At 49.9% G+C, this 13,698-nt stretch overlaps 2 protein-coding genes across 2 annotated transcripts in view; both read right to left on the bottom strand.

Moving 5' to 3' along the window:
• Positions 1–4,170: 4,170 nt before the first annotated feature.
• Positions 4,171–6,282, bottom strand: LOC121923333 (histone H1.10). Its single transcript, XM_042453678.1, has one exon. The coding sequence runs from the start codon at positions 6,171–6,173 to the stop codon at positions 5,367–5,369; it is 807 nt and encodes a 268-aa protein (XP_042309612.1). The 5' UTR covers positions 6,174–6,282; the 3' UTR covers positions 4,171–5,366.
• A 5,474-nt stretch (positions 6,283–11,756) lies between these two features.
• The window catches only part of RAB7A (RAB7A, member RAS oncogene family), a 35,691-nt gene continuing 33,749 nt past the window's right edge, over positions 11,757–13,698 (bottom strand). The window contains exons 5-6 of the mRNA XM_042450985.1: positions 13,520–13,648; positions 11,757–13,042 (exon numbers count right to left, since the gene is read on the bottom strand). Of these exons, the coding sequence (XP_042306919.1) occupies positions 12,947–13,042; positions 13,520–13,648 (225 nt within the window). The 3' untranslated portion in view covers positions 11,757–12,946. The remainder of the gene's footprint in view (positions 13,043–13,519; positions 13,649–13,698) is intronic.

Here is a 13,698-nt window from a genome sequence, read left to right as displayed (position 1 = left end):
GTGTGTGTGTGTGTGAAGGACAGACCTAGATTTCCCTTGTGGCCAACACATTTGAAGCTGCTCTTGGTATCTTAATGCCATTGCTAAAGTGAGACTCAATTCTGGTTGCTTCTGCACATGGAATAGAGAGGGGTGCCATTTGGTTTTGTCTCAAGAAACAGAATGCAAAGGTTTTTCTTGCAAGTAGTAAGATTTGGATGGGATGGGATAGGACTGCCACCTGTTTCTTAGAAAGGCGTGGATTGAGTTCCTGTGTTGCAACTACTATCCCCATTTTTCACAGCCAGCATCAGCCACTGCTGTTCTGTCAGATGACCACCAGGTTTTGTTTGTGATTGTGTAGGAGTTGAAATAATCTAAACACAAGTAAAGCTTTAGATGTTTTATAAACATAGTGTGGGAGGATACCTTTTCATATTTATGAGTATTACTAATTGAACACTGAGGATTGTTTTTGTTCACCCATAGCCTTTTGAGATCCTGACTGTTGTTTCCCTTAGTTTCCAGCTTATGGCAACCCTAAGGCAAACCTATCATGGGGTTTTCTTTGTCCAAAGAGGGTGGGGGTTGCCTTTGCCTTCTTGACTTGCCTTCCAAACTCACCCGGGGGTTTCCATGACTGAGTGGGGATTTGAACCCTGGTCTCCAGAGACATAGTCCCAACACTGATTTAAGTATCTTCTATTCACACCTAAGGTTTTTAAATAATATGGACATTTAAGGTGCTCAGATGTGATGGTCATAGTAAGCTGGCCTGTATAGACTCCAGAGATGACCACAACTTCTTTTGCTTAGTTATTCTCAATGGTGCCACAAGATCCCTCTACATACTAATTCCAGACTAGCACAGCTACACCTCTGAAAGCGACAACTGTTATTCAAAGTGTTTAAATGTATGTGAATTGTTTTGCAATCAGGTGTATTTTCCCCAGGGTTGGATTCCTTCCCCCATTGGAGCAATGCTAGTGTTCAGCCCCATCATCCATTTTTAACCAGAGTGGTTAAGTGGTTTAGTCACTTTCACATGGAGTGCCACCAAGCCAGGTGGGTGCTCAGCTAATTTGGAGGGATCCTTTTGGAACTTCTTCCAAATCAACATTTACTACTGACACCCTGAACTAATATTAAGAGCAGTTAGCAAAGTAGAGACAGCAAGGTGTGTTGGACTGGGGCTCCAGGAGACCTCGGCTTGAATCCCCACTCATTTTTAGAAACCCACTGGGTGACTTTGGGCAAGTCACACTCTTTCCACCTCAGAGGAAGAGAAAAGGAACCTACCTCTAAACAAATCTGGCCAGGAAAAACCCATGATAAGTCAGCCTTAGGGTTGCCATAAGTCGGAACCAACTTGAAGGCACACAGCAAGGCTAGTTTTATGAGTGGGCCATCCATGTGTTCAATAGTAGTTTTGATTGGATTTCATGTCTTCAGTTTACTCTCAGAAGCCCAAACCCAGCATGAAATGGCAAATGTGTTCTATATAAGTCCCTTTTGCTGCAGTGTGTGGGGAGGAGCAGGGTTCAAAGGGCGCTGTACTCTGCTAGCAGGGGGGGAAAGACCCCTTTGCCAACCCTGTTCAGGCACTAATTGTGATGCTGGGTTGACTCTTGTTTCACTGGGCACCCTGCAGGGTTGCAAAGCCACTCCCTGCTCCTGCAAAATAAGGCCCTAATCCTTGTTGCAGATACAGCACCATTAACCTAATCATTGGGATCACCTTGGTTGGGACTAAGCAATAGGATCCAAGCAAAAGTTTGACTGGGTACCTCACTGAATAATAATGGAATACTAGTTTGGAAAGAGGAGGAAGATTTCTGGAAGCAAGCGACATGCTTACATCTGAAAATGGAGGGAAGGCTGTGCCTGTGTGTGTGTGTGTTGGGGGGGGCCTTCAAGTTGCCTGTAGGTTTATGGAAGCCCCATTAATTTTTTTCTAAATAGGATTTTCTAGGTCAAGCAATCCTCAGAAGGGGCTCCACCAGTTCTTTCCTCTGAACCTAGTATTCCTTAGCAGCCTGCTTAGCTTCCCAATCAAACTAGATCTGGTGCCTTTAGAAGCAGTGGTTCTCAACCTTTGGTCCTCTAGATTTTTGAGACTTCAACTCCCAGAGCTCCTGAACAATGAACATACTGACTGGGATTTCTGGGAATTGAAGTCCAAAACATCTGGAGGCCTAAAGGTTGATAACCACTGGGGTGTGTCTGTGTGTAGGTCTTCAAGTTGCCTGTAAACTGATGGCGACCCAAAGAATTTAATAGGTTTTTACAAAGTCCAGGAAACCTCAGAGGTGGCTTTGTCAGTTCCTTCCTCTGACACGTAGCCTAGGGCAACTAATATCTGTTGGTGATCTCCCATCCAAGTTCTACCCACCGGCAACCCTGCTTAGCATCCCAGACCAGACCTGGTGCCTTTAGAGCACCCAGGCCAATCAGGTGGTTTGCTAAAAAGCGTCAGGGCTCGGCCTTTAACCTTGCGCTGCTGGAGCAGCCACAGCTGAAGAGGCGCGAAGGGCGGGAGTCACCTGACGTCACCACACTGCCCGACCAATCCGGTGGAATTGCGCACGGGGGGGGGAAGGTAAGCGCGCGCGCACATCAGCGCCCGGTGACGCAATCCCTCGGGCAGAGACGGTGGGGGCGGAGCTCCGCCTCTGACGTCAGGGTCGGGGGGAGGGCGGGATCTCCGCGCCTTGCCCAGTGGCTGCCTTCCTTTCCTGCTCTAGCTCTAGCCCGCCTCCAGACGATGGCTGAGGCTCCAGGGCCAGCGTGGGGGAGCGGGTTGAGCGCCGGACTAAGAGCCAGAGGGGCCAGGGTTCGAATCCCCCGGGGCCCTGGGAGAGTCACACTCTCTCAGCCTCAGAGGATGGCCAAGACAAAGCCCCCTCTGAAGAGTGGGATAGGACTTGGAGGGCACGCCAGCACCGTGTCCCCGTTGCTAGGAGGGAGGAAAGGAAGCACGACGGGGGCTATAAGGGGAAGGCAAGGGAGCATGATGGCCTCCCTCTCCCCTCAGGGATTCGTGGGAGGAGACAGTGGAAGGAAAGCAGAGCAGGCCGCTTCTCAGGGCGGCCAGATGGCTCCTCAACACAAAGCAGGGCAGGACCCGCAAAGAATGGGGAGCAGGGCCAAATACAAGTTCAAAACACTCCTATAGTATAAATTAAATCCATGCTTCTAAGTCATGCTCACAATAGAATCACAGACTGGAAGAGACCCCAAGGGCCATGCAGTCCACCCCATTCTGCCCTGCAGGAAATCCAAATCAAAGCATCCTCGACAGATGGCCATCCAGCCTCTGTTTAAAGACCTCCAAGGAAGGAGACTATCACCCTCCCAGGAAGGAGTGTGTTCCACTGTCAGGAAGTTCCTCCTGATGTTGAGGTAGAATCTCTTTTCCTGGAGCTTGCATCCATTGCTCTGGGTCCTAGTCTCTAGAGCAGCAGAAAACAAGCTTGATCAATCCTCAATATAATATCCCTTCAAATATTTAAACAGGGCTATCATAGAATGGAGGACATTTTGGAATCCCTCCTGGAAAGAAAATCCATACACAAATTAAAACCAGGCTGCTGAGAGCCATGCTTTTGGAACTCCTTCTGCCCAGAAGCGTCTTAGACCTATTTCCAGAGCCCTGGTGGAAAGACAATAAGCACTCACAATGATGCATATATAAATGTAAATCCATGCTCAAAAGGAGGACCTTCTGGAACTCCTCCTGGGCAGAAAAATAAATACTCGAAGAAATACTCATATCTAAACCTGAATCCATGAGGAGTTCTAGCCATGCTCAGACCCCTCTTCGAAAGAAAATAAAAATTCAAAATATTCATATAAGTATGAATCCATGCTGCTTAGTTAAAGCCATGCTCAAAATGGGACGCCTCCTGCACAGAAAATGCTAATGTAACTATGAAGCCATGCCTTCCCGGACAGTAAACAAAAGCTCCAAACACTCCTACAGAGGTAAGCCCACGCTGCTCAAAATGGAGGGCGCCTCCGAGCCCCTCCTCCTCCTCCTCTTGCAGAGAAGGCTGAAATGGAGGGCCGCCCTCTGGCCCCTCCCCTCGCAATTTACCTCCCGGGCTCTCTCTGCCCCACACCCCCCCGGCCCCCTCCCCACCATCTCCCCCTCTCGCCCAGAGAGCAGCAGCAGCAGCAGCAGGAGGGGAGTCATTTTCCAAAACGATTTATTGAACAAAACCCACAAAAAAGAGAAAACATAACCCCCTCCCCCCAAAAGGCAACTGAAGAGGAGACAACCGGGGAGGGAGGAAAGGGGTCAGGACAGGGGGAGGGCTCCGGCGCCTCTCCTGCCCCTAAACAGGGTCAGCCTCCGCTGGTCGCTTGGTCCCACGCCAGACAGACCCACCGTCCACTTGCGGGCAGGGAGGATGGATCCAGGGGTCTCTTCCCGAGGAATGGGGCTCAGCCACACTGGGAAGGGGGCAGCCATTACCCTTAACAAGGAAGGATGAAGTCGCCCCTATCCTGGGCTCCAGGGGCCTGCCCCCAATGAAAGGGGCTCAGACACCCTGGGGAGGGGGGCAGCCATTACCCTTAACAAGGAAGGAAGGAAGGATGAATTGAAAGCGCCCCCCCCCATCCTGGGCTCCAGGAGTCTCCCCAAAGAAAGGGGCTCAGCCACACTGGGAAGGGGGCAGCCATTACCGTTACCAAGGAAGGAAGGAAGGATGGCTGCACTCTGGGCTCTTCCCTCCCAAAGCAACCCCCCCACACACACACACACGGAGGAGGGGTGGTGGCCTGGCTCAGCCCCACTGAAAGAGGGCAGCCATGGCGAGGCCTCCCAAGCCTCTCTGGCGAGGAATAACCCAGCCCCACCTCTTCCCCAATTGCCAAAAGAAATGGGGGGCTGCCATCTTCTTCACTCCCTCCCAAAACAGAAGCCACCGAGGAGGGCTCAGCCACACTGTGATCGGGGCAACCAAGGCAGCCCTGCCCCTCGGCCGAAGCGGGAGGGGGGAGCCCAGCAGCCCCGCAGCCTCCTCCTCCTCCTCCTGAGCTCCCAAGCCAAGGGGGCGGGGCTGGACTCTCATTCCCTCCCCACCAAAATAACCACCACACACACACACACACACAAAGGGCGTCTTCAGGGGTGGGGGGCCTCTGAAGGGGAAGGGCCGCCTGGCCACCCCACTCTCCCCTCCAACACAGAAAGGGGCGCAGAAACCGAAGGGGGGGGGGGTCATAAGAACAACAGAGGGAGGGGAGAAGAGAACATTGGCTCTCTGGGCTCCGAGTTCGAGTCTCAGTCTAGTCCTGTTTTCAGGCAGGGACGAGAACAACAACAGCTCCCCCAAAGCCCTCCCTGGGAGCGTGTCTCGGGGGCCTCTTCTTCCTCCTCCTCACTTCCTGCTCTTGAGGGCCTTGGCGGGCTTCTTGGCCTTCTTAGCAGCCGGGGAGGCGGCTCCTTTCTTCCCGGCCGACATGGCCGTCGTCGTCGTCTTCTTGGCCTTGGCCTTCTCCTTCTTGGCGGAGGCCGAGGCTAAGGCGGCAGAGGCAGCGGCGGCAGCAGCAGCAGCGGCGCCCTTCTTGTGCGAGGCCTTCTTCTCCAGCTTCTTCCCTCCTGCTCCTGCCCCGGCCCCGGCCTTCCCCAGGGGCTTGTTCTCCGCCTTGCGGGGGGCGACGGGGGCGGCCTTCTTGTGGGAGGCCTTGGGGTGGGCGCCCCCCGCTCCTCCTCCTCCTCCCCCGGGGCTCCCTCCTCCTCCTCCTCCGCCTTCGCCTCCCTCCAGCTTCTTCCTGTTGAGCTTGAAGGAGCCGTTGGCGCCGGTGCCCTTGACCTGGAGGAGGGTGTCGTTCTGGACCAGGGCCTTGATGGAGTACTTGAGGTACGTGCGGCCGTTCTGCTGGTCGAACCAAGGCACCTTCTTGGCCTCGCTGTAGATCTTGGCCAAGGAGGAGCCGTTTCGCTCGCCCAGCTTCCGGATGGACTCCACCACCAGCTGGCTGTACTTCCCGGGCTGGTTCTTCTTCTTGTTCTTCTTCTTCGAAGGGGAGAGCGCCGAACCGCCGCCTCCGCCCCCTTTCCCTTTGCCGCCCTTCTTCTCCGGGGCTAAGGCCTCCTCCTCCTCCTCCTCTTCGTCGTCCTCCTCCTCGTCTTCCTCATCCGCCTCGGCGAGAGGCAGGTCGGCTTCCTCCAGCTCCACAGACATGGCTGGGGTTAGTGAAGGGAAGGAGAGAGCAGCCCCTCAGCCAGAGCGGAGCTTCCAGGAGGATGCGCCCTCCTCGGCTGCCGGACGCCTTCTGCCTCTGCGGCGCCGCCTCCGCGCCTTATATACTCCGCTGGCGGACCACGTTGGGAACAACAACAGCCAGCCGAGAGGCCCGCGCCGAGTTGTGCTTCTTGAGGCCCCTTCGCGGCCTGCTCTAGGCTCAGTCCAGACACCCAGCCGCCCGGGCACGGCGTTATCCTCCGGCCCCGGCGGTGCCCGAGGCCGCTGCGGGCTCTGGGGGCTCCCCAGGCCCGGGAAGGGTCCCTCCTGGAGGATTTTAAGGGCGCACCCTAGGCCAGGCGGAGGGAGAGGATGGGGGCGCCCTGTGTGGGGGGCTCTGGGCGCCTCGGGAAGCGGCGCCTCGGCCAGGAAAGGCCCGGGCTTCAGGGGGAAGAGGGGCCTCTCCGGCCCTGCCCCGTCGGAGGGGCCCAGGGGGGCTCAGGGCCCCAAGAGGCCGCGGTTGGTTTGTGGCAACAAACACACGGGACGCCCTCGCGCGGTCGGCGGAGGGAAGAGGGAGCAGGACGGGGTCCCCGCCTCGATTCAGGGTGGGAGGGAGGGGAGACAGGGACCCCCGAGTATTGGGGAGGGGGCTCCAATCCCCCCACCCACCCCACACACACACCCGGCCTCGGAGAAAGGAGAGGCGGAGGCGCTTCTGGAGGGGAGGGAAGGAAGATAGTGAAGGAAAGGGAGAATGAGCAAAGGAAGGAGGAGGAAAGGGAAGAAAGGAAAGAATATGGGAAAGCAAAGGAAAGGGAGAAGGAGGGAACATAAGAAAAGAAAGGAGGGAGGGAAGGAAGGAAGGAAAGAGGGAATATAGGAAAGGAAAGCAGAAGGATAAAGGAAAGCAAAGGAGGGAGAGAAGGAGGGAATATAGGAAAGCAAAGGATAGGGTGAAGAAGACTAAAAAAGAGAGAAGGAAGGAAAGGAAAAGAGGGAGAGAAGGGGGATATAGGAGATGAGAGGGGAAGGAGGGAAGAGAAGAAAGGAAAGGATAGGGAATAGGGGGGAGGAACGGGAAAGGAAGGAAGGGAGAGGAGGCAGGGAGGCCCTGGGGTGGGGAAGAGGCTGGGTGCTGCTGGGAGGGATGCTTGGCCGGCGGGGGGCCAGAGCTGCTGCTCCTCCTCCTGTTCCGGGACCTGCCCTCCATTTCCCCCTTCTGTCCAAGAGGGAGGCCAAAACGCCCTCCATTTTGAGCAGCACTAAGAAGCATTAATGCACACTGCTGTGAGTGTTTGGAGCTTTTATGGGGCCGCGTCCTCCTCCCCTTTTCCTCGCCCTCCTCCTCCTCCTCGGCGAGGCGGGAGGGAGCCCTCCGAGGCAGGGGAAAACCCCTTTGCAAGGCGTGGCTGCGGGCCTCCAAGTCCCTTTGGGACTGACTCCTGGGGTTTCCTTGGCAAGATTTCTTCCGCGGGGATTTGTCTTTGCCTTCCTCCGAGGCTGAGAGAGTGTGACTTCTCCAGGGCCACCCAAGGGGCTGTTATACTCCAGCGGGGTGGATGCTCCGCTCTGGGCCCCCACAACAAACTCCAACTCCCAGAATTCCATAGCCTGCAGCCACACAGAGTTAAAGCGCGGCCAAAGCGGGTTATTTCTCCAGCGTGGATGCAGCCTAGAAAGCTTTGCTTGGCTCATGTACTCCTTTCCCCTGGGAAGCCAGGACCTCCCACTCCATCCCTTGCCATCTCTGACCCAGGAAAAGTTGCCTCCGCCAATGGGCTTCTTCCACAAAAGGCGGTCCCCAGTCTGGGAGGATGGATGACCCAGCCCCAGTCCTCCCCTCCGACTTGACAGGCGCCCTCCCACATTCCTTGCTCCGCCATTTCCCCACTTCTGCCTTCCCAGCTCTTCTCTTCTGAGCAGGGGGGCAGTGCTGGCCCTCCTTCATGGATCCAAGCCCCAGATCATAGGTTCCTAGACTTCGAAGAGATCCCAAGGGACATCCACTCCAACCCCATTCTGCCATGCAGGAAATCACAATCAAAGTATCCCCAAGAGATGGCCTGGATTCCAGCCTCTGCTTAAAGATCTCCAGGGAAGGAGACTACACCAAATACTAACGGAGTGTGTTCCACTGTCGAACAGCCCTTACTGTCCTAATGTTGAGGTGGAATCTCTTTTCCTGTAGCTTGCATCCATTGCTCTGAGCCCTGTTCTCTGGAGCAGCAGAAAACAAGCTTGTTTCCTTCTCAATATGACATCCCTTCAAGTATTTAAACAGGGCTATCATGTCACCTCTTAACCTTCTCTTCTCAAGGCTAAACATCCCCAGCTCCCTGAGTTGTTCCTCATAGGGCATGGTTTCCAGACCCTTCACCATTTTAGTCGCCCTCCTTTGGATACTCTCCAGTTTCTCAACATCCTTTTTGAATTGTGGTGCCCAGAACTGGACACAATATTCAGGTGTGGCCTGATCAGAGCAGAATAGTGTGGGACTATTACAGTACTTCCCTTGATCTAGACACTATACTTCCATTGATGCAGCATAAAATTGCATTGGCCTTTTCAGCCACTGCATCACACTGTTGACTCATATTCAACTTTTGGTCTACTAGGACTCCTAGATCCCTTTCAGACCTAAGCCAGGTGTCCTCCATCAGTCAAGAAGCCCTCCCTTCTTCCACCATCTTGAGGGAGAGAGAGGTAGGCTAGCTCCACCAAGCCTGCCTGGAAGAAGACCAGCCCTCCCTTCAGCCTCCATCTTGAGGGAGAGGCAGGCTAGCTCCAAGAAGCCAAGTCCTCCTTCCAGTCCATTTGCCTTGGTCCAGGCCTCGGAGATAGAGAAGAACTGCTGGACTTGATCCCCTTCCCCGCCACCACTCCCTTCTCCTTTTGTGTCGTGTCTTTTTAGATTGTAAGCCTGAGGGCAGGGGACCGTCTAATTTAAAAAGATTGTATGTAAATTTACAGCGCTTTATAAATAAAGGTTAATAATAATAATGACATTCAGTGAGTCTAGTGTTGGGTTTTTGTTTGTGGTTTGCTTTTTAAAATTTCCTAAGGGACCAAACCCACACAAACAGATTGTGCAAGACTCGAGTCAGGCTCTGATGGCTCCTAGGAAGGTCACAGAACTCACTTGATGCCAAATTAGGCTACTCCTATTACCTCTTGATATGATAGCCCTGTTTAAATATTTGAGGGGTGCCATGCTGAGGATGGAGCAAGCGTGTTTTCTGCTGCTCCAGAGAACAAGACCCGGAACAATGGATGCAAGCTACAGAAAAAGTTTCCACCTCAACATTAGGAGGAACTTCCTGACAGTAAGAGCTGTTTAACAGTAGCACACACTCCACTGGCATTTGTTGGAGCCTCCTTCATTGGAGATTTTGAAACAGTGTGGATGGCCATCTGCCAGGGGTGCTTTGATTGTGTGTTCCTGCATGGCAGGGGATTGAACTGAATGGCCCTGGTGGTCTCTTCCAATTATGTGATTCTATGATTATCTCTGACAGTATCTTTGTGCCACACTATCACCAATTCATCCACTTCCATCCCACCCCGGCTCCTAGCGTTGCATCAACTGCTGGCCAATACTCTTCCATCAGTCCTGAATGTCTATACAGTGGTACCTCGGGATACGAAATACCCAGGTTACGAATTTTTCAGGATACGAAAAAATCCCATAGGGATTTATTGTTTCGGGTTACGAAAGTTTTTTCGGGTTACGAAAAAACTCCGGCGCTATTTTAAATGGAGCCGCGGCGGAGCCGCGGCTTTTTCCCCCATTAGCGCCTATGGGTTTTCGGCTTACGAAGGCTTTTCGGGTTACGAAAGCGGCCGCGGAACGAATTATTTTCGTAACCCGAGGCACCACTGTACCACAAAAGTTAAACAGTCCTTAATTTTAATAAACTTTTCAAAACTGAGGAATAAGAATCAAATTGTTGCTGTTGTTGTGTGCCTCCAAGTCATTTCTGACTTATGGCAACCCTCAGAGAAAGGCAATGGCAAACCCTCTTTGAACAAATCTTGACCAGAAAGCCCAATGATAGGTTTACCTTAGGGTCACCATATAAGTCTGAAACAACTTGAAGGTACAAAACAGCAAAACAAAACGGGGGGGGGGGGGCTTATTTCTTATCAGTTTTTTTCAGTAGGGGTTGCCACTGCCATCCTCTGAGGCTGAGATAGCGTGACTGCCCAGGGTCATCCAGTTTGTTTACATGGCTGAGATGGGATTTGAACCCTGCTCTGCAGAATTATAATCCAGTGCAGAAACTACCAAACTGACTCTCCTTGAAGCAAATTAGGCAATGCTATTAATACATTATTTAATCCTGGAAAATGGCTTTTGTTGCTGAAGTGAAAACATATTTTTCATGGCTAGTTTCAAATTTACATAGTAGATAAAGAAGCAGCTCTGTAGTAGACCCTATGCTTTGTATACAGAAGATTCCTATTGCCACTTGAAAAGGATCTTCGGTCTCCGGTGATGGGAAAGACATGTTCCCAAGATCATGAAGGTTGTTGCCAGTCAAGGTAGACATACTAGCCTAAATAGACAAATGGTCTGGTCTGGTATAAGGCCACTTCTTTAATTTCTATTTGAAGCATATGCTATACCCATCACACTGCAAGCACTCTCAAATAATACCTTGAGGAATGAGGACACAATCCCAGTTGGCTGTGTTGAGGACATGAAGCATTTCTTGGATCCAAGGCTGCACCACACTTTATAAAGACACTTGTCTAGCCACTAAACCATTCAAAACAAACACAAACATACAAACTTATCAACTCTAGCCAGTGTAACCAACAGGGAGCAATGCTAGTAGTTGTTCAACCAAATTTAGAGGGACTCAGCTTACCCATCTGACTTAGGTCCTAGTCTGAAATGAGTATGAACAGAGAGCACTGTTCAAAACCAACGCCACACTTCCAGGCAGAGCGCTGTCACCTGCAGCATCTTTAACTATGAAAGAATGGCAACTGTCATATCACTGAACTACAGAACTTTCTTGAAGGGGTGTGTGTGTCTTTATACTTTGAAGTCAGACATTGGTAGTTAAGTCAATAATTTTTAAACTGAGACTAGTAATTATGGAGTTGTGACAGTAACCAAATTAATCTAGGTAATGGAAGCAGCACCTATGTTAAAAGTACTGGAATGAATAGTAAGATCAATATTTTAATACTGTATGTTTTAATACTGTAATATTTGGTCATTTTGATTAGTCATTGCATTTGATTGGAGACTTTGTAGTGCTAGAAACACTTTTGAAAATCCTATGATTGAACTGAAAGCTATAGACTATGAACTGCTGTGGATCCCACGCTGGGAGAAAAGAAAGGTATACATGAAAGAAATAAATATGGAACCTCTTTTGCAAGACACTCTGCTTCATTTTGCTTTCTTAAGTTTCAGACTTTGCACTACAACTGTAAGCCAGATACCTAATTTCAGTGATTAGCAGGCCAGTAGGCCATATAGAGGAAAGTTTTGGGGAAAAGATTAGCTTAGGAACCCCAGCATCAGTTTCAGTAAGAAGGTTAAAAAGTAAAACAGGGAGCAAGCAGTTTTGTTCTTGTTAAGTTTATTGGCATGTTTCTTTACAGAAGAGTTCTGCCTATGTACTAGAATGTAGACTTCTGGGAAAAACAGTAGAAGTGCTCCATTTAAGAAAGCTACAAATGCAAGAACAAAGAGAGTAGGGCAGAACGAAGTTGTCAGGTTTCCATTCCAGGAAACCCAGACTAGTGACGGTAAGAGAGAAAGGGAAAGAGGGACATTTAGCCATCAAGGATGGCTATTACAACCCAGATGGAGCTCGTTCTACAAGAGTCAGACATCATGTTAGATTCTGCTTTGCAGAGTTAATCATGAGGGGAAGTAAAAGGCAAACAAAGTGATCATTCTGAAAGCTGTATTTCATTTTTGAAGTCCAATAATCCAGCGTGCAAGGTTATGCAAATCATCCTTTGAAAATTTTTAACTACAAAGAAGCCAGATAATATTTTTTTTTCCAGGAGATGAAGCTTTTTGGCTCTTAAATCAATAAAAATGTTTACATAATTCTTGCTTCTACTGTACAGAATACTGTCTCTACCTGGACCTGTGTTGCTAGCACACTGCATCCCACAAGTGTCCTGTTCACTTCCTAAACAACCTGTGTTTCAGTACTTAAACATGTAATTCAAGAATTTTACACTAATTTATACATTTTAATTGGTTGCATATATTAACATGTACTATAAGATTTTTCCTAAAGAAGCCATTACATAATACGTGGATACTGTAAAAAGATCTGATTAGTTAAAAGTAACAAGCATTAACAGATACATACAAAACTCAACCTAGTTGAACTGAGTGCTGAGCTTGCAATGAACTATGAGTAATCAGCCTTTCCAGTCGCCGCCTTCACAGGGGAAACACAAGACAATTAAAGGTAAATTGTTACAGATTATCTGTACACAGTTTCTTTCCATTGAACACCTGGAAGTAGCTTAAGTTCCAAACATATATGAGTTTCATTTTTTGAACTAGAGAAAGGTCTGCTACCATGAAATAATGCAATGGGATGTAGGGATATTGATGGAGTCGGGTAAAGGAATGAATGGGCTTACAAGTTGTTCATGGTAAAGGGGTGATTTTGGCCACTGAGAATGGGATCTTGTTTCTTTTTACATAAGAGAGGGGCCATGTGTGTTTGAAGGCCTAGGTGTGATATCTGTTTATGAAGGACTGTGCTAACCCCTCCAGCCCCACCTCAGCAGCTGCAGCTCTCCGCAGAGGCCTTTGCTCGGTCATTCTTATCTAGTTTGATAGGTTCAGGAAATTCATTGTAAAGCTCCACTTCAGTTTCCTATGAAGAAAGAAGAAGAAAAAATCACCAATTCCACCTCTTTAATCACACAGGTTTTCTATTTAGGGAGAGGGGAGCAGGCTAGTACTATTCTAGAGTCTAGAAGGCATAGTTTCCTTCCAGACGAAACTTTCCCAGCTTTGATGGGAGCAGGTTAACACTACAGTTTATGATGACTGGTCAGGCACAGCCCACTCTAGCATATAATGGACTGAAGAACATGTAGTTTCTCCTAAGTGGTGATTATAGAGAGGTACACTATCTCTGAAAGTCATTCATCCCACGTCTGCCTTGGAACAACATGACTTTTTAAAATAAAACAAGCTAAACAAAACAACATTTGAAAATCCTACTTAACAAGAAAAATATCTGCACCAGAAAGGGCTCTAGTATCTCTATCAGCTTCCATTACATGGTCTGATTTTAGATATAAAACTGACCAGGTGACCACAAGAGGGCACTAGGTTGAACTGGTACCTGTTTAAGTGCATTTCGTGCAATTGTCTGGAAAGCCTGTTCCACGTTAATGGCCTCCTTGGCACTGGTTTCAAAGTAAGGGATATTGTTTTTGCTGTAGCACCAGGCCTGTGCTCGTTTTGTAGTAACCTGCAACAGAGCAAAGATCTTTTAAATTCTACCACTTTTAATAGCAACAT

Source organism: Sceloporus undulatus, chromosome 2, assembly GCF_019175285.1.
Source record: "Sceloporus undulatus isolate JIND9_A2432 ecotype Alabama chromosome 2, SceUnd_v1.1, whole genome shotgun sequence".
Lineage (NCBI taxonomy): Eukaryota > Metazoa > Chordata > Lepidosauria > Squamata > Phrynosomatidae > Sceloporus > Sceloporus undulatus.
The sequence above is the reverse complement of the archived record's forward strand: the minus strand, read 5'-3'. Positions and strand labels throughout refer to the sequence as shown.